The 25,287-nt window shown below is 46.5% G+C and overlaps 7 protein-coding genes across 7 annotated transcripts; 4 read left to right on the top strand and 3 right to left on the bottom strand.

Annotated features, from left to right (window-relative positions):
* Positions 1–1,075: 1,075 nt before the first annotated feature.
* On the top strand, positions 1,076–3,973 carry LAJ45_03870 (uncharacterized protein; the record flags this gene model as incomplete). Its single annotated transcript, XM_046113452.1, has 2 exons — positions 1,076–2,771; positions 2,841–3,973. 2 exons carry the CDS (start codon positions 1,076–1,078, stop codon positions 3,971–3,973), a joined length of 2,829 nt encoding a protein of 942 aa, XP_045973181.1.
* A 3,178-nt stretch (positions 3,974–7,151) lies between these two features.
* LAJ45_03869 (uncharacterized protein) lies at positions 7,152–10,038 on the top strand (the record flags this gene model as incomplete). The annotated part of the gene is made up of 8 exons (XM_046113451.1): positions 7,152–7,351; positions 7,414–7,452; positions 7,532–8,174; positions 8,238–8,608; positions 8,668–8,785; positions 8,858–9,425; positions 9,504–9,846; positions 9,909–10,038. 8 exons carry the CDS (start codon positions 7,152–7,154, stop codon positions 10,036–10,038), a joined length of 2,412 nt encoding a protein of 803 aa, XP_045973180.1.
* Positions 10,039–10,639: 601 nt separating this feature from the next.
* LAJ45_03868 (uncharacterized protein) lies at positions 10,640–12,115 on the top strand (the record flags this gene model as incomplete). Its single annotated transcript, XM_046113450.1, has 5 exons — positions 10,640–10,724; positions 10,785–10,848; positions 10,909–11,501; positions 11,568–11,900; positions 11,952–12,115. The coding sequence occupies 5 exons, from the start codon at positions 10,640–10,642 to the stop codon at positions 12,113–12,115; spliced, it is 1,239 nt and encodes a 412-aa protein (XP_045973179.1).
* A 2,602-nt stretch (positions 12,116–14,717) lies between these two features.
* LAJ45_03867 (uncharacterized protein) lies at positions 14,718–15,971 on the bottom strand (the record flags this gene model as incomplete). Its single annotated transcript, XM_046113449.1, has 3 exons — positions 14,718–15,394; positions 15,461–15,800; positions 15,855–15,971. 3 exons carry the CDS (start codon positions 15,969–15,971, stop codon positions 14,718–14,720), a joined length of 1,134 nt encoding a protein of 377 aa, XP_045973178.1.
* Positions 15,972–16,595: 624 nt separating this feature from the next.
* LAJ45_03866 (uncharacterized protein) lies at positions 16,596–18,590 on the bottom strand (the record flags this gene model as incomplete). Its single annotated transcript, XM_046113448.1, has 5 exons — positions 16,596–16,861; positions 16,922–17,268; positions 17,966–18,135; positions 18,402–18,413; positions 18,570–18,590. The coding sequence occupies 5 exons, from the start codon at positions 18,588–18,590 to the stop codon at positions 16,596–16,598; spliced, it is 816 nt and encodes a 271-aa protein (XP_045973177.1).
* A 1,128-nt stretch (positions 18,591–19,718) lies between these two features.
* Positions 19,719–22,229, top strand: LAJ45_03865 (uncharacterized protein; the record flags this gene model as incomplete). Its single annotated transcript, XM_046113447.1, has 3 exons — positions 19,719–21,033; positions 21,107–21,696; positions 22,056–22,229. The coding sequence occupies 3 exons, from the start codon at positions 19,719–19,721 to the stop codon at positions 22,227–22,229; spliced, it is 2,079 nt and encodes a 692-aa protein (XP_045973176.1).
* Positions 22,230–23,802: 1,573 nt separating this feature from the next.
* On the bottom strand, positions 23,803–24,852 carry LAJ45_03864 (uncharacterized protein; the record flags this gene model as incomplete). Its single annotated transcript, XM_046113446.1, has 1 exon — positions 23,803–24,852. The coding sequence occupies one exon, from the start codon at positions 24,850–24,852 to the stop codon at positions 23,803–23,805; it is 1,050 nt and encodes a 349-aa protein (XP_045973175.1).
* Between the last annotated feature and the right edge of the window lie 435 nt (positions 24,853–25,287).

The raw sequence follows: 25,287 nt of genomic DNA, 5'->3' as shown, positions 1-25,287 counted from the left end.
ACTTTAGTTTGGTAGCCTTTGCACTGTGAAAAATTTGATTTAGCCCGTTGCTTGTTTTTCTAGGTTTCGGCAGAAAGGGATTCGAATTAATTGCGCCATATGGGATGTGTGGGGAAGTAGCGACTGAGGCTGTTCGAACCGGAACTGTGTAACACAGATATATGCTTGTATTACCTTGGTTAAGACAGCCACGGCTGTCATTATCACTGCAGGTTAGCAGAGACAAGGGTATAGTTAGGGGCAAGAAGAGGAAGGGGAGAGACCTGTCTTGGAAGACGTTACATCCAATTACATGTGGTAAGGAGCTGGACGGACTCCGCTGCTATGCTCCACCTTGATGCATTAGTACCTGTTCTCTACCGATTGCTCTAGCTATATGTATTGGAATGGAATAAACCCAGATTCACTACATGTAGGTACTTATATATGTTCAATCTTCCATCCATCCATTCTCGTCCTGATCTCATATTTCCTTGCCCCTTTATCGAATCTCCAAACCTGTCACTATGTACCGTTACTTTCACCATCCCACTGCAGCATCTCATTAACCCTGCTGCATATTAACCCATCTCAAAGTTACATACCCAGTCGCACCAATGCTTGCTTGAAGGTCTCGGGTGGTCGAGCTTCCGTATATCCTTTTTTGTAAGAGACCTGATAATTTTATATCAAATATGTAGGTCACCTAATATACCCTCTAGCTATTGCAGCTAGGCCTTATAATTTTGAGCCCATTCCCGGTAGATATCTCGGATCTTGTGCCTGACATATGGAGCCATTTGCTGGAATACATATAGATAACTGATTAATTACTTTTGTTTTTTCCTCTCTTTTCACCGACTCCCCGACTCTCGGTGTCATTCTACTGGTTCTCCCTTACGCGCCCTCAGTCAACCCAAGACTGGCCCATCTCACCACCCAAACAACATCGGAGCGTGCAAGCCCGACCTTCCTCCACTGTACCAGTGTATACCATATCCTCAGCCAAGCGTATTTCGTACTTGTGCCGCCCTGCGCCTAAATATAATCGATAGATCGATCTTCGTTTTACCAACGGCCCCTTTACCTCCGGCTTATGGATATTGATCCCCGGTTGGCGGGCCCACGTGCGGGGTCGAGCTCTTCCTTTGCTGTTGGTAGCGTCGGTGTCGCGAGCTCGACAGCTATACCACCTGCACACCCGCATGGAGTCGACGGAGCTGGAGGTGGAAGTGGAAGACCACTCGGGTTCTTACCACCACCACCTCACCATCACACGCCGATCCAAAGTGCACCCCCGGTCTTTACCCCTACTACTGTAATTCCTAGTGGTAGTAGTTCCGCAGCAGCTGCATTAGCAGATCAGAAACGACCCCGAGCTTGCGAGTCATGTCGAGGCCTTAAGGTCCGTTGCGAACCGAACGAAGCAAACCCTTTTGCAACATGTAAACGTTGCGCCAAGGCGAACAGGGAGTGTATCTTCACAGCACCGTCACGGAAGCGGCAGAAGAAGAGTGACAGTAAGGTTGCAGAGCTCGAGAAGAAGATCGATGCATTAACAGCGAGTTTAAACGCAACACGTGCACGGCAGGCACGGGGTATAGATGAAGATGATGAGGAAGAATATGGGGAAGATGGGGATACTCCCAGTGCACTGGACGCTGAATTCTCGCCTATCTCCAGGCCGCCTAAAAGACTGAGACATGAAGATCCACATCAAATATTGGGAGATGGAAATTTCAAAGGGACTTCCTTGCCAGCGCTGAAGGGTGGGAAAATATCCACAACCTCTTATCTGCGACCCACGGATGAGGACATGGCTAAATATGTCTTTATTGACGTAGTCGACCGGGGGATATTAAGCATGGAGACAGCTACAAAGATCTTTAACCACTACGTCGAAGATATGATCCCAAACCTCCCAGCTGTTGTGTTCCCACCCGACACAACGGCTGAAGACATACGCCGGGAGAAGCCAACGTTATTTCTTGCCATCCTTGCTGCAGCTTCTGGAACGAGTGATCCTGCATTGCATAAAACGCTGTATAATGAGATATCTCGTGCATTTGCAGAAAGGGTCATGATAAATGGGGAGAAGAGCCTTGAGCTTGTACAATCTTTGACTATATGTAGCATGTGGTACTATACCCCAGATCATTATCAGGAGTTGAAGTTCTACATGTATATCCATCAGGCTGCGGTCATGGCCCTGGATATCGGGATTACGAAGAAGCGGAAAATTATTAAAGGAAGTGTGCGGGGATTGCCACCGTTCCCAACACAGAAAGCTTCAATACCGTCTTTAAGTGGGGGTGGAGCTGCACGTGGGGGGGCTGGTAATGAAAGAGGGGGGCAACAGAAACCTGATGGTGATACTGGTCCCCCAACACTCCATCCTCCGCCTGCGCCGGTACCTCCAGTGCCCCCACTACTCAGATCACCATTCCCTGATCCTGAAGCTATTGAGACTAGAAGAGCACTATTAGCATGCTACTGGTCATGCTGCAATGTATCCATGGCACTGAGGAGGCCTAACTTGCTTAGATTTACGGATTTTATGGATGAATGTATTGAGGTACTTGAGAGCTCCCCACAGGCAGCCGCGTCTGATAAGGCATTTTGTCAATGGGTCAAGTTACAAAAGATCGCAGATGAGATTGGAATTGGATTTGCGTTTGACGACCCAAATGCAAATGTTACGATTGACGACCAGAGAGTCCAGTTTTCACTAAAAGGGTTTGCAAAACAATTGGAGGATTGGAAGTCGAAATGCCCACAAGATATCTGGGAAGGTATGGTTCTCACTTGTATAGATTTATACCGTACCATCTTCAAGAAAACTAATAGTGTATCTAATCCAGGCGCAAAATCCCTCCAACTAACCTACAATCTAATCATGGTATATGCACATGAGATTGCGCTACACCGCGACCATAATGTTGATGACTTCCAACCGCCATACACTGAATCCATGATGCGTGAGCCGTCAATTAAACCCAACGAACTTCTCTCTTCCTTTCACCTCGACGCTATTTCCCGATGTCTCTCATCTTCTCACCGAGTCCTCGATACCTTCATGAGCATGACCATTCAAGCTATCCGCTCGGTCCCCGTGTTCACATTCGTTAGGACATCGTATGCATGTATAATTCTCATCAAGTTGTACTTTTCAGCTTCGCACCCACAGAGCGAACTAGGAAAGGTTATCGATAAAAACTCGTTGAAGATAGATGAGTACATGGATCGTCTACTAGATACTCTCAAGAAAGCCGCAGATGGGAAGGCGAGCAAGCAGGCCGGTAGATTTACGGCGATTCTCCAGATGCTACGACATTGGTACAGCACTCAAAAGGCCGAAATCGACCGGGGGTCTGCGGAGAGCGTCCCAGAGCCCACATTCAAGCGTCTTGGACTCTCAGAAGGCAGGCGCCCGCCAAATACCTATGGTGCCATTCCAATGGAAGGGATGGAAACTCCTCGTAGCATGGACGACGTATCTGCAGCAAATACTCCAGAAAACGACAAGGGTCACCATGATACAATGCGGCCTCCTCTTCTGCCAGGATCATCTTCATTGAACGCTGCAACACCATTACAAATACTCTCCACTACTGCCCTTGAATCACCGCATCATGGGCAATACGCAAGCGCGCTCAGCCCAACGTCGAACATGGAAATGGCAACTCCACGAAGTGCGCCGCCCTCGTATGGGAAATGGCCTCAAGATCATGACTTGTATGCTATGGGTCACGGGAATGGGCCCGTAACGCCAGTTATGGGCAATAATGAGATGACACACAATGGGCACGGTGGGCAAAGTGGGCACATGGGGTACGGCTTGGGTGGTGATAACGGCGGGGTAAACACTGGAGGGCCGATGGATTATGCACACCCTGTGTTTACCGGAAATGGAGAGTATATGAATGATACGTTTTGGGGCCTGATAGAGGAACCAATGACCATGTTTGATCTAGGCGGAGTAAAGTACTCATAATAACTTTTGGTAGTTTCTTTTTCATTTTATCTTGGTTTATAGAAAATTCGGTGGTTTCTTGTGGAGTGGTCGGCGCATGCGTGCATTTGTTTCCGGCCCTTAGCGATGGATTTGTCTTATTTTCTCTTCTGTTAGCTACCCATCTGTTCTTTCATTACTTAATTTTGGCGGGGTGGTTTGGGAATCTTTCATGTTTGCTTGGTTGATGGGGTATGGAGGTGGAAAAATGAAGGTTGGGACCGGATGTTCTGTACGTGTAAGGAGGTTCTGTATGAGTACGAGTACGAGTACATGAGGAGTATATACCTGGATAATTGTAATTAATTTTGCTCAAGCTCCGTGGTACCGATTGTAGGAAAAACCACGCAAAATCACCACAAACCACCAATACCATATGCATACCATCCATTATTTCATCCATCATACGTCCATGTGACCTCTATATTATGGTAGATTGGTAGTACCCTTGGCACTCCCTGCAAGTTCGCGATAGTAAGATGGTAAGATGAAGGCCACGTTCACAAATCGAATATATCCTCCCATCATGAATGAGTCCACGGAGCTAGGACTACGATGTAGAATAGACAGGACCAGAATTTTTGTAAAATCACACGCAGGCGCACTGGGTATAAAAATTAAAGTTCGGAGGTTTCATAACCCAGCTGGCGTTTATGGAGACTTTGGGGGGTAAAGACCCAGTCCTATTTCCCTTCCGTACCGAACTCTTCCTATCTGTCCCGAGTAGTTTAGTTTAGTAGATGGTCCCTGCAGAAGTTTGCAACCCAATCCAGAGAGATGGGAGGCCCAAACTGCTGTTTGCAAAAGAAGAGTAAAGTGTCCGAGGTAGGTGGGGTGTGTGAATAGGCTGCGAGATCGGTACACAATCACTTATTCCCGTTTTCCGATCACTTGTATGGTCATGACCAGGTCAAATAATGAGGTAGGTACGTATCTGTAAATCGTTTTCGCAATGTGCAGTGACGTATAGTCTTGATTATTCCAGAAATCTGTTGTTGATGTTTATTATGGCGCGGTCGGGTATCCAGTCATGGCGGAGGGAGTTGAAGGTAATTAGGCAGACACGCCGATTGAAAAGATTTGCGGTGGGTCAGGTGTCCAAAATCCCACGTAGGTACTCTAAAGTTCAAAGCCTAGAAAACCAGTTCCGGCGTGTACGAGCTGGAGCACAGCCCTGTTGTTTCAAATAGGCGAAAATCTCAAACAAAATTGGCCATGGAGATGGAGTAGAGTATTCTCAGAGGGCATCCGTCCAGTAGGAATTGCAATGAGCTGTTCTTCCAGTGGATTTTGCAAGCCTTTAACCATACACATCACTAAACAAAGGCACGAGAATAATTGCTTCGGCATATTGCATATATAGTAGGTACATGTACTTACCGGGAAAAAAAAAAAAAAAAAAGCAATTGATCGAACCACAACGCTAGCTACTGTATTTTGATGAAGTCTTAGGTTCCACGTGTGTCGATGTAATGGCGCATTCTAAAACAATTAACGTGCATGACCTCTCCTAAATTTAACTGGAGATATCGTGCTTGTTGGCAATGACAGAGCCACAATATGGGCCGGGGTGTTTTAGACCTTCCAGTAGATTGCAAATCAACTGCGCATCAAAATTATCTACCAACCAGCTCTTCATGCGCAATGATTAGAGCACAGAGCGCAAAAATCTCACTCCAACCTCTATGCCAGTCATCTCTAGAACTAGAAGAGGGAGGTTTATTGTCAAAGATGTATGAAAACGCCAAGCCCACCCTTTGCCCTAGCCCTGGTAATTTCCTTAAGGGCCCTGACATTATATACTGTGGCACAAATGTTTGGAAGCGCTTTGACCGGTACTGATGTCATGGAAATATTTATCAGCCGCACTTTATTCCAACGTCAGACTGAGATGAGGAGATGAGGGCTATTTTCTGTTGAATGACGACAAAGTCAGAATTCCTCATCTTCAAGCAGGCGCCTATGTCGCGGGGCCATTTATTCATCTCACATTGGTCAAAACCACACCTTTGGGGCCTCGTTGTAGATGGACGGGCATTGTGTTCTGCCTGCAGTCTGTACCTACATGCATCAGGAAAAAAGAATTTTTCCACACAGAGTGCTTCTAGGCCCTACCACTCATTATTCCGAGCTCGTGATAGATACCTATGTAGTCTCGTCCGAGCTCAATCGCTAACTTTCAATAAAGATGGATCCGTTTGCACAATTTTCGTCTCGTTTATGAAGTCATTGAACCAACCACATCATCACTTTGCATAAGATAGCTGTTGTTTTCAATAAGTTTGCGTCACACCATGGTCCAGTACATGGGTGGTTGCGGTGCTGATACGTGTGTACTGCTATCGAGAACAGCGGGGCAGAGAACCTATGTAGGCTTTTAAATGTACGCCACATACATAGAGTATGTGATAGGTACTTGGTGTCTCATACTCTACCATGGAGCAATCGATCGTGAGAATCTGATCAATGGGATATTCATCCGAATTGTTGAGACAGTGTCTTAAAGCAAAGTCGTGGGGTACATGCGGTTGGTAAACCCCACCTAGGAGGGGTACAACCCCGGAGACGCAACAGCTACCTACTCTTTGCATCAAAACGCTGTGCTAGACAATAGTCAATTGTATGAAATTTGATGGCGTTTAAAGGGAGGAGTATCAACACGGACTACAATGTCCTTTGAACCGAATGGAAGAATCAGCTTTCGCACAGTTACTCTGCCACTAGTGAGGATGGGTGTTTCAAGAAATGATATGTTGAAGCCACAGAGTTTTGGAATAAAGAACATCCATGATAATTGGAGTTTGGAAGCGGGGTTACATCGCTGTACCTTTCATTGGGCGATAAGAATACCCAACCCAGTTTGGGCATGGTATTGTGCATACATCGTATGCATGAAGAATGTTCTCTCAGCCTTCAGTCGAATCTACGTGTCTCCGCTGTTTGATTTGTTGTTTTGGAGTTACAAGAACCGTTGACCGCAGCCTTGGGGATGCCCTGGCTGCCAGCGCATTTTTTCTAGTATAATCATGACTTTTTCTTCCCTTTGGTTCTTATCTAGAACAGGTGTCGAACGGATATACTTTAACATTGCAGAAAAGCCTGGAGGCCCTCTCATACTACTCCGAAACCGTTGACCATCCTAAAGCTTATAATCGGAGAAATGTCGATGAACGCATCTGTCAAGAATGTATTCAAAAAATGGAAAGAAACCACGAAAGCTTCAAATCAACGCGCAAGAGAGAGAGCGGATAGCACAATAACAATTGATACTAGCCAAACATTTGAAGAATTTGAGCATAGAGCATCAAGCGGTTCTGAAGACGATATGTCCTCTTCAGTTACTACAACCTCATCTCTACGGTATTATCCGTTACTTAAAACCTTATGCAAATTCTATATTACTAACACGATGGTAATTAAAGAAGATATGGTTCAAGAATATCAATAAGTGGTTCAAGGAGGTAGATCGCTCAATTTCATCACTTGGCTAAACGCAATAATCGCACGCAGCACATGGCTAATTTAGGGTTGATAATCTAGGTCATCAGTTACGAATTCCGAGATTGATTCTTGGTCGAGCAACGGAGGGGAAGATTATGATGACGGGGATGATGAAGATGAATATGAAGATGGTGAGGAAGGCGATGATGATAATGAATCGTTCAAAAGTTTTGAAGGAGTTCATATTCGCACCCCCAGAGAAGATGAGGATGGTGGTTCAAGAACGCCATACGAAGCCGACAATGATCCATTGCCTTCGGACACATGCGAAGCTTGCCAGGAACCAGAAGTTGGAGTCTTATCCTGGTGTAACATTTGCTGCATTGTGCTTTGCGATAAGTGCTGGATCGCTCAGGCAGCTCACAAGAGTAACCCTCGAGCCAGAGGGAGGAAAAATCATGAGAAAACGGACATGAGGCTTTGGGAAATAATCAACTCGATCTTAAATCCAGAAACAGATTCCAAAAGACAGGAACAACTCCATAGAGATAACTTTGATACCAAATGGTTCGGAGTGGAGTTCAACGAAAACTCACGAAAGCCCTGTTTTCATGACTACGGGCGTTATGTTAAACTTGCATCAGAAACTGAAATGGAAGCTGGAACGCAGCATCCCTCCATCACCTGTTTCGTCGGGGAAACAGGCCATGGAAAGAGTACACTAATAAATGCATTGATGAAGGTATTGAATCTACACACTCGTTTTATAGTTTGGTTTACCATTATACTGAATTGATAAATTCAGATACATCGACATACGACTTTAGCACCAGACCAAGTGCCCGTCATGGGAACATTTAGGGAACTAGATGAGCCCACCAGTGATGCGGTACATTTGTTTGCGGACCCAATAACCTATAACACCAATAGGCCGTATTTCTATGCCGATTGTGAAGGTCTTAGTGGCGGTACTAAGATCCCCATGGCCACCAGAGCTTATCAAGGCGTGAAAAACTTCCGACAAAAAAGGCGGCACGCGAGAAACGATCCTGGAGATAATGGAATTACATGGGCGCGCGGACAGGAGAAATCGCGTCAATGGATGGTAGAAAATCTCTACCCTAGGGTTCTTTTCACGTTCTCGGATGTTGTGTGTTTTGTTACTAGGAATTTTCGGTGAGCATTAGACCTTATATATATTTGTAAAAGCACACCTATAACTAATCTCTGGACAGGACTCTCGAAAATGTGATTTCAAAATTGATCCGTTGGGCAGATAAAGTTTTTCAGCAGTCAGTTAATCAGCCTGTACTGCCGTACGCCGTTATCGTTGTAAATGCGCTTGAGGTATCGGTAAGATATGCCTAGTCCGTTTCAACAAATCTGCGGTACCTTAGAGGCTTCTAATCTAACTCATTAACGTAGGACATCGCTTCACCTTGGTGGGATATCGATGGTACAACTGGCGACCAATTGAGGAAGCGTGCTGAATGCATCAAAGATGACCCTTTCATGGTAAAATGTGTTGAAAAATGGAGAAGCCTGGGGAAAACCATCAACAATCTAGAGGAGCTACTTATGTGCTACTATAGTGGCATTAAGATAGTGTGTATTCCTCATGCAAAGGAATCGCCAGCAGTCATCGAACAACAATACAAGGTTTTATATAAGGTTATGGAAGAAGGATCTCAAAAAGCCTACGACTTAAGGATAAAAGCCGGACTTCTTATGACAAGTGAAGAACTAGATGTCTATCTTAGACACGCTTTTCATCACTTCTCGAAGAACCCGTCAAAACCGTTCAACTTCCTTGCTGCGGCATTCCACCATAACCCCGTTTCTTCAACCTTCAAAGATCACATCGCTAAAGCAGCCGTTCATGTCATGACTCAAAGCCCTCAAATGTCGGGAACAGACATGTTCAAGCTTCTAGCTCCACTTGTTGCTTCCTGTATTCTTTTGGATGCTTTCAGAAGCCGTTACCCGCACGGTGGTATGAACTCATGATCATGCTTTCCTGCGTCTACCTGGTACCGTCAACATGCTAATATGAGCTATGAGATACCTATAGGCCAAGCCTCAACGATTTTCCCGTTATATCAAAAGTTCTGCGAGGATGCTCTTGCAGAAGTATATGAAAAGCATTGGCGATGTGAAAAACGTGATAAGAAAGGCCGGCGTTGCGCAAATGTAGCCACCGGACACTCAAAGGGTCATCAGTTGGAGGACGGGAAAGTATTTGGCGTTGGGGATTTCAGCTCTGCTTACATTGAGAATTCCAACAAAGAAAGAGATAACTTCATTCGTACGATATCTTCTGAACTTGACAGATTATTGAAAGAATTTAGCGCAGGACAGGGCATTTCCGTTGTGGCCCAATACCACTGCAATCGTGTACTAAAGAAATATGCCCGGTATTGGAACTGGAAGGGGGATACGCCAGATCATGGAGACCATGACATAGCACCTCTTACAGCTCATACAACATGCTTCAGCTGTTTATCGGGGACGCCTATACACGCACTGACTTGCGGGCACATAATCTGCGAGCGATGCGCCGAGAATTATTCAACCTTATCTACTTCCAGTTTCTGGCGCGAAATTAGTATTTGTCCGCTCTGTAGCAATACGGAAAGTCCATGGGAGATCCCATGGAAATATAAAACAAGGCCAAAACACACAGGCCTGCGAATTCTGTCTCTCGACGGGTGGGTTTCTCCCCAACCATGATTCATGGAACTTACTGCCTAAACATCGTACCGTGGTATCTGACCATATACACTTAGTGGGGGGATTCGGGGGATCATTCAGCTTAAAGTACTGGAAGCCTTAGAGAGAAAAATTAATCTTGGGGTTCCAATCCAAGATTTCTTTGATCTCGTAGTCGGCACAAGGTATGTGACTGCTTAAGTACAATCACCACATGCATCACTAAACTGAAGTTTTCTTCTTTCTAGCTCTGGAGGAATAATAGCGCTCGCGCTTGCATCGAAAAGAATGAGCGTGACTGAATGCATAAACTTTTTTAGTGATTTTTCTGAACAAGCATTCCAAAAACGCACCGGGGCAGATCTGCCAGTAATGAAAACGCTTGTTGAAGCGACATACCATAGTAAGTACGAAACTAGGGGGATTGATCGGGTTTTAAAAGAAAAGTTCGGGGACGAGTCTATCTTCGGAGGTAAAAGAGAGCCTGGGGGCCCAGAAATGTTGAGGGCAGGCGTTACCACCATCTCTTCGAGTGGACATCCATACTTGGTTGCAAATTATAACCGCCCCTTGACTGAGGACTGTAAGTCTTTTGATTATAGAACCCGTCTAGTTACCGTTTTAGGACTAACAGTAGTAATAGTAAAAATTAAATACAACTTCTTACGAGCTGAGAATAGCCATCAGGAACTGAAAACCTGGGAAGCGTAATGTTACCATGTTATATGATCTTTAGAAACGTGCGATATAATCTAACTTCTTTTTAGTGCACGCGCAACCTCTGCCGCTCCGAGATTCTTCAAACCCTTTTTTCATAAACCAACTGGATATAGTTTCAATGACGGAGGTCTTAGGTTCAATAATCCGGTAGTGGTAGCTGACCAGGAATGGAAGCTTTTGTGGCCGAACCTTGCAAATAAGCACCCCGATATCTTACTCTCTATTGGCACCGGTTATGACCCAACCCCTAAACCTGACTTGGACAAACAAGGCCGGCGGTTAAGAGCAAAGCGTGGGGCATTAGAATTTGCCAAAGTTCTCCTCAAGATAGCCACACAACAAATCGAGAGCAGCGTGGGCTGCGAGCAGACATGGTCTAATTTTCTACGCTCGTTACCCATACAAGATGAAGATAAAGCTGCCAAATATCATCGTTTAAATATTGACCTTCCCAACAAGCTCCCGACGATTGATCAGGTTGATCAGATGGCAAACTTGAAGCGATCATCAGAGGACTTCTGCTATAACAACCCACTAATTGATCAAATTTCAACAAAGCTCATAGCCTCCCTATTTAACTTTAGGCTTGATGGGTCTTCCAGGGTGACTCAAGGGACATTGAATAAATGGGATTGTGAAGGTAACTTGGCGTTCTAAAATCTCCAACAAAATTAAAAGAATCCTGAAAATATTAATGTACACATAGGAACTATACTCTGTCGACTTGAGCCAGGTTCTGATGCATTGAAAAGGCTGTGCAAACGGCTCGAGACACGTCGGAATGGCTTGCCCCGTCGGAATCACCTGTTTTTTATGAACGAAAGGAGAAACTCTAGAGGAACTCCAGATCAGCAACTCATAGCTGAAGACAGTTTGTTTGATAATGTCACTAAGGGAAAGCCATTCGAGATGAAGATTAATTTCTCGATGTTTGGCCCTGAGGACTCAATGAGAATATTCCTCTCCCTTTCTGACAAGGAATGCGACGTCTCGTTAATAAGCGGATTCCCCTGCCGTATTCTGAAAGAACACGATGCATGTAAGAGGCCTCCTAAACTAATTCCACTATGCAGATTTTGACACTTGATAGACCGCCCACTAGCACGAGTTGATAGCGCAAGAACCCAACGGGGTCATAAGAGCAAAGCCCCAAGCTTTTATTCGGCAGTTTCAGTGAATTCGAGTGCCTCCTCATTGTCTGGCATTTTCCGCGGTGTTGTCACAAAGGCGGGGGCTAAAAGTTCATCGTATTGATGGATTTGCGGCGTAACTGGTGATTTTTCTTTAATGAATTTTAGGTGTTACGGTTTTAATGGCGTTCTTAGAAACTATAGAGAGGAGGGAAGGCCATAAGCTCTATCTTTTTTCTTTATCTCTTACAATTCCTAAGTTAAATCACTCGGTTATTTCAATCTTTCATATGGTTTCATTGCTCTCGTTTGTCACTGCAGATCCCTATCAATTATGATTTACATATCCAAGACTTTAGTCCACTACATGCACACCCAAGGTTTAATCAGTACAACTCAAGCACTTGCGAATTTACTGGCGCTACTCAGTAGCCTGAGTGAATCACAAACTACACAAGTACACCCTAAAGAACATACATTTTCATAATTTCTTATAACCAGTCAAGGCGTGACCAGGTATGAGCTGTGATAAAGCCATGAAATTCTTGGAGTATAAACAGTCTGTCTCAGATTAACGCATAACCGTCTCCATCTAATTTTTTTAAAAGATTTACCTCCTTTACCTCAGTTGTCTGGTGACAGTTAATGAATTATCAGTCAGTCAATCAGTTACGTGGCCCAAAGCGAGTGACCGCTCATGAATCTATATCAAACCCATCAAGTTCGAACTATGCCATGGCCAGCATAATTCGTAAGAAGGGTAAAATGATAACTGGAAACCAGAAGCACATGAGAACTCTCTTGGCCTTTGTGGTAACATTGAACGAACGAGTGGGGCAATGTGGAGCTAGAGGGCTGTGTGTGCGTGCGCTGTAGACAATGCATCATGTCAGAAGAGAAAAAGAACAACGTACCACAAGAACTCCGGAAGAAAAAGCAATCAGAGGGACGCCCACGGTTCCAAGTGGCCAGTGTGCCATGTTTACATATCTACCTGAAACGCGATAGCCAGTAAGCAGATCGGAGGTACCATGGCCACATATGCTTGCTGCAGGATATTACAGAAAACGGTCTGTTTAGGAAACAAAAACCCTTATCAAAAGAAACGTCGGTTGGATTCGTGACGGGGCGCATCAAACCTGAAACTTGACGTTTCACTTGTCTATATGCATACACGGCGATCTCTCATCGACCTTGTTTCCCCTCAGCCATCGAATCGAGGTGAAGCAGCGCGATCGACGGATCGCACCATCTTCAGCAAAAAGGCTATATATCATACCTTATATCCAATCAATTTTTGGGTACATTTTGACAATTCACGAGTAATCACTCGGCCTTGGCTTCGGTTGTTCGGTGGGTGGAAGAATGGAATATACGCGTACACGGCGCATAAGCCCCTCCGCTAGTCTGTTGCTATCGAGTGATCTTCTATGATCAAGCCCTAGAACAAGGAATGTGACTTGTGTGTGGTCTAATTTACACAACGACGCTCCACAACATCTCGATGACCTTACATACTATGATTAGATTGAGAAACTCAAATGACGAACGATAGAACATGCAATCAGAAAAAAATCACAACTGTCGAAATAAAACACCGAGAAAAACGCTACAAACATGAACCACTTAAGACCCTGTAGACTGTCACTGTTGATGCTGCCCCATGTACTTATATCATAAAAAGCATTGCTATAAGCATCAAGTCTACTCTACATAAAATCTGCCATGCAAAGTCCGTCATCCTCAAAATCGGTGCTCTCAATTCCGCTCGAAAATTACGCCTTTCCAGAAGAGGGCGTAAACTACGGGGGTCGATTTAAGTTAGCTAACGCCAAGTCCAACACCTAATCTTCCCCACCTGGTAAGCTTCGAAATTTTGGGTTTTGCCCTTTCAATTATTTGGGACTACAGGGCACGCACATGGAGCGGGTTTTTGTGCTGGACCTTCATCTTGGGCTTATGATAAATTACATGTAGGCTCTCGAATAAACAATCCAAGTAAGTCGATGCTCTGGTAGAAGCAAACCAATAAAAATCGCGTATGAAAGATTAACTAACATTTTCACAGACTGAGGGTGTTGTTGCGGACGGCGATTCCCAACTAACCTAAATGAGTAGGATAAATTCCAATTGAGTGGCATGTCACCATCAGCTCTTGTGGCCAAGGGGTAAGGCGTCGCACTTGTAATGCGAAGATCTGGAGTTCAAATCTCTACTGGAGCATCAACATTTTTTTGTTATGAAATAGATAATTTAGACACGCCGAATAGCGGAGGGCACCCATCATTACCGCGAACAAAATCAGTGATGATTTGATTTTGGACATGCTACAAACGCCATTGAGTGATATTTTGGTTACGGGACTAATCTCCCGAGAGTTATATTATTAATCACGCCTACAGTAACATACATTTATACGAGGTCAAAACTAGTCAAATCCAGGATGTGAATTCAAAAAAAACAGTGTTGAAAAACTTCACGACGAAACCCCCTTGCTCTCTACTTAGAGATACTTAGTTCACACAGATCCGTACTCCGGAACCAACCCAATAAGACAAGAGGATATCAAAACATAAAGAAGAAAGGAAAAGAAAAGAAAAGAAATAAGGAAATGTAAACTACAAATCAAAAAACCCTTTTTAAAAGACAAGCAGCCAGCCAACCAAACGTCCAAACCAAGAAAAAAAACTCAAAACAAATTGTCCATTCGGTACTTCTTTTGCACACTACTCCAATGCCGCCAGATTGAGCGGCACTGAACTTCCCCTACCACTCCGATAAACTTTCGTCATGCCTGTAAATGGCCTCGGGTCTGGTAGGTCCTGCTCCCTCTTAAATTTCCATCTTTTATCGTCAATGACAATTTTCTTGGCCCCACCGGCTCCAATTCCTCCTGTTCCCCCCAGTGTGAAGGTACTCGGATCAACAAAGCTTCTCGCCACGGGTGGAGGCGGGGGGGGCGGGGCTGCTGGTCTTGAAGAGACCCCGTTACCATTGGTTGGCGGAGGTGGAGGCGGAGGAGGGTTGCTTCTCGGTGGCCTCGGCGCTACGGTAGGCGGGGGCGGTGGAGCGGAGCTTGGTGCACCGTAACCTGATGTTGGGGATGGGGACTTCCGAACCGGCGGCACTGGCGGACGCCCAGGAGCTAGCGATCCAGGTACATGTGGAGGCAGGGGTGGGGTAGCGCGTGGTGGACTGGATGGTGAGCTTTGCACTTGCCTTAAAGGCGCGGATGAGTTCGGCCTCTTAATAGGTGTCGGTGGTGGCTTTCGGATACCATGTGGTGCGCTCGGGACGGAATGAACTGTTGGCCGGAGAGTTGGAAGTCTCGGGATTGATGGGGCTGCCCGGGGCGGTGTTGTATTGGTGTCTGACGAATCTGAAACCGCCGAATCACGATTTGCTATTCCGTAGTCAGCTTCTCAGCCCAGACTTCTAAAAAACAGGGATTAGGGGTTCATTCACGCACCACCTGTATTCACTCCGCCCTTTGTACTTCTCAGTGTTGGCATACCCCCGGCAAACAAACCCGCCAACTGAGGGCTAGGTTCCGCAGGAGTATAGCTGCTACTGCCACTACTCGCCCTCAACCTCGCGGGAGTGCTAGGAGCACCCCCACTGGGAATCCTTGGTGCGGCTCCACTCGGCACTCTCGGCGCACCCCCAGGGACCGGGGGTGCTCCCAAACTGGGCCCCTTAACCGGAGCGCTGTCTGTAGGTTTTCCAGCAACAGCAGGCGCACTACGGTCGTTTATCTGTGTGACTTTCTTGAGCTTGAAACCTCTTGTGATTTCATTGTTGAGGCCGCCCTGGACTGGAAGGTTAGATGATGGTAATCTATGGTGTCTTGTTGGGGGGTATACCCTATTTGCAGTTGGACGGGGAGCAGGAGCTCCACCAGACGGTGGAGGAGGAGGAGGTGGTGGTGGTCCCCCCCCAAATGATGGGAGTGGCGGGGGAGGGGGAGGTGGTGCAGGCATCCTCTTGGCTAGTAGCTATGTATTTGTTTCTGTGTAAGTTTAGAGGTAGCTATGGGGGGGGATGTTTCTCCGAGTATCTGTCTAGAGGTGAGTATAGTAGATAGTGAGGTTGGAGTGAGTGAAGGAGTCAAAGGGGGGTGATGTTTTTTTTTAGGGAGGTTGAGAGATGACGGATGTTGGAAGTAGTTCGATGTGCCTGGAACACAGCAGGGCAGGGCAAAGTTACGCGCATCCAGCCAAGCCTAGGCCGGTCGGGCCGGGTAACATCCGAGTGCACCATGCCTGATCACTCGCATCAACTAATATATATCATATTGTACTATACTCATGTAGCACTTAAACCTTCAAGAATTCAGAATTGGACACTAAATCCATGTGTTATAGGTACTTATACTTATTGCATTATACTCCATAAAGTAGTCAGTACCTATTACCTATTTCATCCACTATCCCAAAGAGAAAAAAAAAAGCCTAGTACGTAAACCTTTAGGAAATAAACATTTTCAGCCAATTTAAATATTCCGCTCATTGAACCTCCCAGAATACGCCAATTCAAGACAAGAAAGGGGAAAAAAGAAAGAAAGAAAGAAAGAAAGAAAAAGAAAAGGAAAAGCCCTTAAATTCCTAAAAATATCCAACCGTCCACAACGCTGGAAGATTTGGAAACTTTTCTTGCCAGCTGGCCAAAACTTCTGGCACCCTCTTGTCCACGCTATCCCTCATATACGCTTCTCCATACTTCTCCCTCTCTTCTTTCGCGGCGGCAGTCAGCATATGAGCTAACTCAAGAATACCCTTGCCCCCTACGACGGCTTCTTCATGGTTATCCTTGATATCCACGTTTATGATATGGACGAGGCGGTTTAGTGGCGAATTGCGATTGAGGAGGTCTATTTTACTCGTTAGATATGGCGAAAGAAAGTAACATAGGAACGAAGGGATGTATAAACCTTCTACTACGATATCCCAGCACCTTTCCTCGCACGTAAAAACTACGTCAACAACCCCATCTTGAACTCCATCCTTTCTCGGCACGCCAACTTTCCAGTCCTGCCATCTTTCTGGGCTCCCTTTGATGTGCCGGTTCCGATCCAACATTCCCAGGAGTCCATTAGCAGTGTAAAGACGCGGATCTTTGTGCTTGAGCTCTTGATACATTTCATCGTAGGTAGTAGAGTTGAAGGCATAGATGTTAGGTTTGTCGATTGACGGACCAGGGAGACGGACAGCAGAGCCGGTGCCGAACGAGATCACGGGGTAGGATGCGAGTGAGAGGACGAGGTGGGCTTCCATTGAACTGTATAGCACGATATGGACTCAGTATTTAGGCGTCATAGCTATTATGGGGATCATGATTGTAAGGCAGGTGCATATTTGTGTTTCTTTTGCTATTGTACGTATGTTTGATAACAATATCATCATTTCCAGGTTTTCCTTGCCGAGGGAGAAAGAGAATCGGAGATATGAGATGAGTAGTGGAGAGCAGTGAGAGATTTTTGATAGCACTGCGTATCAATCATTGCTTTCCAATCGAGCTGACCCCTCAGTTGCACACTTGATTTTGATAGCCGCCGGCCACCACCAAGCGGTAAACAACCGCTGCTTTCGCGCCGCAGCGTAACAGCATTTATCAGCTGGGGTGTGCTCAACATCGGGCTCCCCGTTTACCAGGTGATGCAATACGCAGCACTTGCCTCTCACCCGCTGTATGGGTAGCGAGAGTTACCTTCTCTCCTCCCCGTACTAGCGGTAGCGGGGTAAAGTCATCTCACCCCGCCCTCACTAACCCACTCACTCACTCATCTCAAATCATCCGCATTCGGTCCTCGCCTTTATATGAAATGAAAATTCTACATTTGGTGATAGGGGGAAGAGCAAGAAACTTTTTTCCCCACCACTACCTATGCATTCTAACGGGTTGTGGCGGTAACCGTTGAATCAATGTGTGCGGGAGGGGGGGAGAGGATAAGGGGACAAAGCAGAAGTTGACAAACCGATTTTGATTACTAGCACAAACAGTACAAAATTTCAGCGGGAAATCTTTCTTCTCAGAGCCATCGACAGATGCTTGCGCAGATGTTTCCAGTATGGCTGATGACGCCTGCTGTGGTGGCTGAGCCTGCATCTTTTTTGTTGGTTTTTCTTTCCCTGTGATAGTGGCTGGCTGAAATTTCACCAAGGGAGGCAAATTGTCAGCAACTAGTTCAGGTACAAGTTTTACGATAAGGGATATGCAGGAGGGACATATGGGAAATGAAGTCAGAAGTTTGCGTATAATTAGTTCTCTCCTCAATGACACCGAAGTGACATAGGACAGCTCCAATATTTTAAGGCTCATCATGTTAAGAATTTTTTTTTCTCGAGGCAGGGGCAAGAAACAAGGGCGCGGAATAAGCAAAGGGGTAGTCAGATAGATGGAAGAGTATATACCTGATAACTAATCTATGGGGGATTTTCCCTATGATCGCCTCTACCTTGGTAAACGTCTCGATGTTGTTTGGTAGATGGTGATGATGAACCGATGTTTGTTTGGATGAAAAAGAGGTTGAGGTTCAAATTGTTGGAAGGCAACGATGTAACAGGGGCCAGCCAAGAAACCAGTGCCAAGCCACCATACATATCTAAAAATAGACGAGCACGACGATGCGCGAGGAAAAAAAGCGTCTATGACCAAAGACACAAGCGAATGGGAGTGCGCAATCAGAAAGCGACCTTTCCCGGGGAGGTAAGTGAGGACCCTGTCGAGAGGGGAAGGTGGTATCTAACGAAAGAATTGAGACATCTCTATCTTGTTATTTTCATGTTTTTGTTTTCTGTATGTGCCTACACCAAAAGTTCTTTATACACATGTATCACGCTCGGTAAATGTTGAGTTTCTTGGGGAATGAGTAAACAGATAGAGTGTTGTCCTTGGACACTAGGTGGTACATATTAAAAAGTACCTACATGTAGGTAACAAGATATACAGGCATCTGTTAGATCATGGATAAAGACTTCTTTTTTGGATCCCAGGAAATGAAGCGACGGCGACAGCGTTTGGCATGGCTTGATCGAGGAGAGGGGGTTGTTGTAAAATCAGAATGACCTTTGGGGGTGTTGTCTGTTGTTCCCTTAAGTCTTCCATCCAGAACAGAACGCAAGCAGCCAGGCACGCTCGCGGAACAACATCAATCAGAATCAATTAATCACCCTCGGATCGCTGGAGGACCCCTCCTCCGCCTACCTCACTTTCAGTTTGTCTCTGCTGCTCCCTGTAGCGTGCAACTGTCTATCTGTCTATCTATCTGCACCTCGCTGTTCCACTCCCCGCTTTTGTACCGTCAGTAGTCGTTACTGGCTGGTTATTGTTACTGAGGTTTCCAAACGACACTTGCTTCCCTCTGGTACATACACATTACTGTACATAGGCCCATACGTTGCTGCACTGCTCCAGGTACAGACAGCACACAGCCACCCGTACACACGATAACAATCAATCCTCCGATAGTCAGAGTTTGGGAGACTAGGATAATCGCGTTTTTGCTTTCGTTCCTTTTCATTCATACGTTCTCTTGCCAGCCCCGTTCATCATACATAGCGTCCCCTCCCCTCCCCCGCCGTCATCCATCTTCACCTCCCCCCCCCCCCCCCCACATCTTCACATCGCCCCTCTTCCAACCCCCCTTCCCCCCATTCACCAACCTCAACTTCAACTTCTCCTCATTTTACTACCCCTTCCTCTCCTCCTTACACTCTGAGGTGATCACTATGGCTTCTCCCACTTCATCCCCTCATTCTCCAGGTCCTCAGACTACGTGTACCATTTCTGAATCCCCCGAGGCTACTGCTGGTTCAGAGCGATCTATTTCTACTTCTAACACAGTCCCATCCTCTGTCCGGAACTCGAATTTACTACCGAACACATCTTCGGCAGAAAAACGACTTTCCACTTCCTCAAATTCCTCAAGGAACCCCCCAACACCTAACCAACCACCTCCTGCTTCCCCCAGTCCTTCGTTCACCTTTACTGCCTCTCCATCTGCTTCCCCGCAGCCAGGTAAGCATCGTATTCCGTCGTTCCCTCCTCCACAGGCGACCAGAATCTCCATTATGTCGACCCTGTCTTCCAATCGCGATTCGTTCAACCCCCAATTCGTTTCGTCTCTGTCCTATACTTCCGTCCGAGATTTCGCCTATCCTTCACTACATCCTTTACATTACGGCCCCTCCATCGCTTCAGGGCTTTCTACCCCTGCTGGCTCACAGCGCGGCTCCGAGTATTTTGAGAATACTCCTGGCGGTGGTAGCTCCTGGTTTACCGGCGGCGGCAGCGGGTACCGTCGACTTTCAGATCCCGCCCATCCTTCTTTCGACCTCACTTCTGCCAGCGCCTCTGGAGGATGGGAGTCATCAGCAGCTCGACAAAGATCCACGAACCAGCCACCGCCCCTTAACTTTTCCGATGGTCCGCCGTGGAGTGAGGATGAGGATCTACAGAGCCCTGTTGTTTTGCCGAAACACAGAAAGCATAAGTCTTCTGCTGCGCACATGCAGAGTAATCATTTAAGAGGGCAGAGTAAGAATGCAGTGGCGCCCAATACGTCGCAACACTTTCCTGCGGGAGGACAGGGTGACGAATGGGAAGGGGATCGAAGATCTGCGATCGAAAACGGTATCTCTCCTGGGGGAGATTACTACACAACCCGCGCTGGACGCCGCACGGATCTCGCCGGCGGAGAACCTGGTGATGAGATGTACAACCATGAGGGAGAAGGTGAGGAGGAATATGACCCGGACGACCCCGAATACAATTCTCACCAATATCACTATTCTGATGAGGATGGGCATGAATATGATGACGAAGAGGAAGGCGAAGATCTCTATGACGACGAAGATAGCAGGTTCAGCAGAGATTATCAATTTCAAATAACGAGTCCGGATGAGGAGATGAGCGGGAAGGCTGTCGCATTGTTTGATTTTACGAGTGAGAATGAGAATGAGCTTCCTTTGGTAGAAGGACAGATCGTATGGGTTAGCTATAGGCATGGACAGGGGTGGTTGGTTGCGCAGGATCCCAGGACTGGTATGTGGATTTCTCCTTGTGCAAAGCAAGCCATTTAAAGTGAACGAATAAATTGTTACTAATAGAGCTACAGGAGATACGGGTCTAATTCCTGAAGAATATGTTCGTCTTTTTCGCGATGCCCAGACTTCATACGATCGCATGGATCCAGCTACCATGACCCCATCTTCCTCCGCAGAATCGGGGCCTTTGGAGGGCGAGCTCACGTTAGACACAACAGGCACCAGTACAAATGGACAAACTGCGCCTATAATCACCACTTTCTCAACATCCTCCCAAGACGTCTATCCCTATCAATTCCACTACGCCACAGACCACTTACCAGAGAATCCCCATCATCCACGTTCCAGAAACTCGCCAGATTTCACGGGCGACATGACCCCAACAATCACCAGTAATAAAGAGAGGATTGCTCAGTTGCAGCGAGAGCAAGAGCGGGCAGTAGCAGAGGAATCGTCCACACCTAGACTTAGGGGTGGGCGGTACGATGAAACAGGGGTAGAAAGTTCATCTCAACAGCGGCCGCAGGAAAACGGAGATATAGGCCAAAATGGCGTTGCGATCATACCCAGGCTAAATGGAGGGGGAAGCGATGTTTACTATGACGCACCTGAGCGACAGGGCGATGGTTTTCGAGGAAAGGCGAACGAAAACAATCTGCAGGTGCGATAGCGATATTGCTTAAGGATGTCGTTTCTATTTCTATCTTATCTTATCTACCGTTATATTTCTTCTATTCTTTCTGGCGGGGTCACTTTCGAATCCATATATTTTGATATTGCTAGCTGGCTGGGACCGGTATTAACCGATACCCTTCTTCTTCTACATTCGCTGTGTTTAACCTTTTATTTCAAACCGTGCAAGGGCTGGATTCATGCGCTATTTTCTTCCTTCTTTATTAACCTGGTTGTGGTTGCACTTCTTTCGTGTCTATGCTTTATCCATCCACCCTCCTATTACAATCTTTGCCCGGTATTATACCTACCTTACTGCCCCATGCTTATTCATTCGTTTTTATATAGTCACCCCCATCATTCGCTACCGGTTTGCTTCGATTTTGGCTTTTCCCGCTTTTGTTTTTTTCTTTCGTGGTTTTCCTCCTCTGCATGCATATAGGAGAATCCGGCGGGGTGGTTGGGGGTTTGCGGGGCCTCCTTTCATTTCCTCCCAATCGTGCTATGGGTCGGTCTGGATGAGGGTTGCTACGATCAAAAAAAAAACTCTTTATTCTTTTTTTTCTTCATTTTTTATTTACGCGTGATCCAGCTAGCTAGTTAGTTGATGTAGCTTTTTTTTTTCTTTCTTCTTTTTTCTCTTTCCTATCCTTTGTGGTTACGGGGTTATAAAAATTATGATGAGTTGACTGAGTCTTCGTTTGACTGAGTCGCTGAAATGATTAGGTTACATACATGGTGTCATTTCTCTGTTCTGTGTGATATGTTTTATGGTGAAGCTTTATGTTTAGGACGTACGTTGTAGGTTAGGTTCATGGGTTATCACTCGGTGGGTTGAGGTGAAGGCATTTTGGAACAATCACATTCATAGAATATTAGAATATAGTGTGTGATATATATATACTAACTTCCACAAAACAAAATGGTTCCCAGCAGATAAAAAATCTCATAAAAATCCTTAATCCTATCTACAAATATAAACCAATTCGAGGAAATAACTCCAATCCCAGGCTCAGAAACCCGGTTTCAGCATGAAATGACTCAAAGTGGTCCATGAAGCGGGGTCAAACAGAGCAGAAGATAATCTACCCGTGAGGGTAGAGAAAACATACCAAGTCCCCAGAGACTCCGATATGACTTGTGGTGTCAGGTTGGTTTTGGTTTAAGTGTTAAATTATAATCATTTACTCACCTAGTACTATAGCCAACCTCGGAATGAGTAAAGGGGATATATTTTCATATAAAATCACCCAGCTCCAGCTGTCTCTTTCTGTAATCATTACTAATGTCTTACCAGGCTCGAGCTTTTTTTTTTTTTTTTTTTTGAATATGGGCTCGTGTCCGCTCGGCCCGCGCCCACCACTGCCCCTCCACCTCCCAGTTCCAATACCTGCTGGTATGATTACATCCACAAGAACTTTGGAGGCCTCGGCGGTATTATGTAACTACATGATATGATGAGAATAAAATCGTGGTGCGACTGGTGGCACAGCCGCGGTACCGTCGTGTCGGTGAGCCCGACCGAGTGGGCTATTAATTAACCTTAGCTCAATGTACACTACGTGCTAAGGCAGCTCGTAAGATGTCTACTAGATCTATACAATTGACAGTTAAGATTAAGTGGTTATCTCTATTAGCAGGCCCCACGCCCTGGTGGTGGTGGCAGTATATATGTAGTCACAACTCAGGCCTGGATCACTCGTTGGGAATATATAGCGAGGTGTTATTAAATGAAGAGCCAGGCCGACTATCACAGCCCTCAGGTCAAAAGTACCCCACCTCTACTATACCCACACGCATATTATATTCAAATTCTCTCTTTTCACCACACAGTTTCATTGCACGGTGTAGACCAACTGGAGCACGAGCACAAAAAACAATCATTTCCCGCTAACGTGACCTCCCCGCCCGAGTGAGGGCCCATGATCCCACCCCGCCCAAAAGTTCCCAATCTCCTGATCCCATAAAAATACAGCATAAAAATACAGCAAAATCATTTACAGTCTACACGAGCAAAAGAGAACCGCAAGAAAAACAGAAAACAGAAAACAGAGAAATAATCCCCATTTAATTAGCTCAAGTAGCTAGCGGGTGCTTAAAACAGCTCCCCCGTTCTCCTTCTCGCGCGGTTGGCCTGCAACTGCTCGACAATCATGCTCGCTCTTGATTTCCCCTTCACCTTCTCCCATTCACTCTCGCTCAGCACCCTCGCCATGTCCTCTCCCCACCTCACAACCGCCTGTACAAACGGCGTGCCAAAGAACGAGCTTGGCTTATGAATATCCGCGCCCGCATCCACCAGCACCCGCGCAACCTCCACATCATTATTCTCCACCACGCAGTGCAGCGGCGTCACGCCATCAAAATCCTGTGCATCCACATCCGCGCCCGCCCCCAGCAGCAGCCTAACCATCCCCAAGTCCCGCTCCTGCGCCGCTATATGTAGCGCCGTCTCGCCAAACACATTCACTATATCCGCCCGCGCCCCGCCCTTTAACAGCAGCTCCGTCGTCGTTCTGTCCCCGGCCTGCACGGCGTAGTGTAGTGCGCACAGCTCATAAATGCCCTTATCGGCCGCGTCGATCTCACCCGCTTTCCAAGCCTTGTGCTCTAACAAGGCGCGCACCACTGTAACATTCGCACTGGCTGCCGCGCAGTGGAGCGGGGTCTTTCCTGCCCGGTCATGAACATAGCTCTTACCTGCACCGAGACATAGAAGCTTTCGTACCATGGCCGCGTCGCCATACGCGGCGGCCCAGTGGAGTGCTGTGCGGCCAGAAGGTTTGTCAAATATTACGAGATCTGTGTTTCCCTCTTCAACAAGGCGGTCAACAAGGCGGTTCATATCCTTGTGCCATATCTTACAAACACCACTATCGTATATGACTGTTCCATATTTACTGGTTATGGTGATCTGCGTCGACCTCTCGAGGAGGAGCTTGATCCGTGCAGCCTGCTTGTAGCTTATTGCCAAAAAGATAGCCGTAACGCTATACCGGCGGTTCTTGAGTGCGGTGTTGAGGAGGTCCGCGGAGAGGAGATGCGCGAGGCGGCGGTTTGTCCGTGTGAGTGCGCTGAGGGTTGGGGTATCGACATCGTGAGCGACTTGCAGAAGTAACTCGTTTGGGAGGTCGAGGAGCGGCATAGATAATTATTTTTTTCTTTTTGGACGCGGTCTGGCTTGACTAGTGCTGCAGGATGTGTTGTGTGTATGATGTGTATGTGTGTGTGTTATGGGAAAAGAAGGTTGTTCGGACCTCCGGGGGGGCATACATGTACTCTGCTCTACCCAGCTCTTACTCCTAACTACCCCTGGCTGCTGCTGCCGGACCTGAATCAGGAGAACTGTCGCAATAAGGTGTAATAAGCCCTAACCCTGCAGCGTTCTTGGCAACGAATAGTAGGGGCTGAGTGATAGCGGGTGATGTCCAATCAGTGAAGTGTAGTATTGAGGGGCGTGCTTGATACGGCCCTGGCCCTGAGCTTCTGGATGGCTCTGCGGTGGCGTTATGCTGTCTGGAATCCACAGATCTGTTGACGGGACGGGGGTGAGCTGTTCTTGCACCCAACATGAAACTCG

Source organism: Morchella importuna (genome assembly GCF_003444635.1).
Source record: "Morchella importuna strain M04M26 chromosome Unknown Morimp01GS009, whole genome shotgun sequence".
NCBI classification, from domain to species: Eukaryota; Fungi; Ascomycota; class Pezizomycetes; order Pezizales; family Morchellaceae; genus Morchella; species Morchella importuna.
The sequence above is the reverse complement of the archived record's forward strand: the minus strand, read 5'-3'. Positions and strand labels throughout refer to the sequence as shown.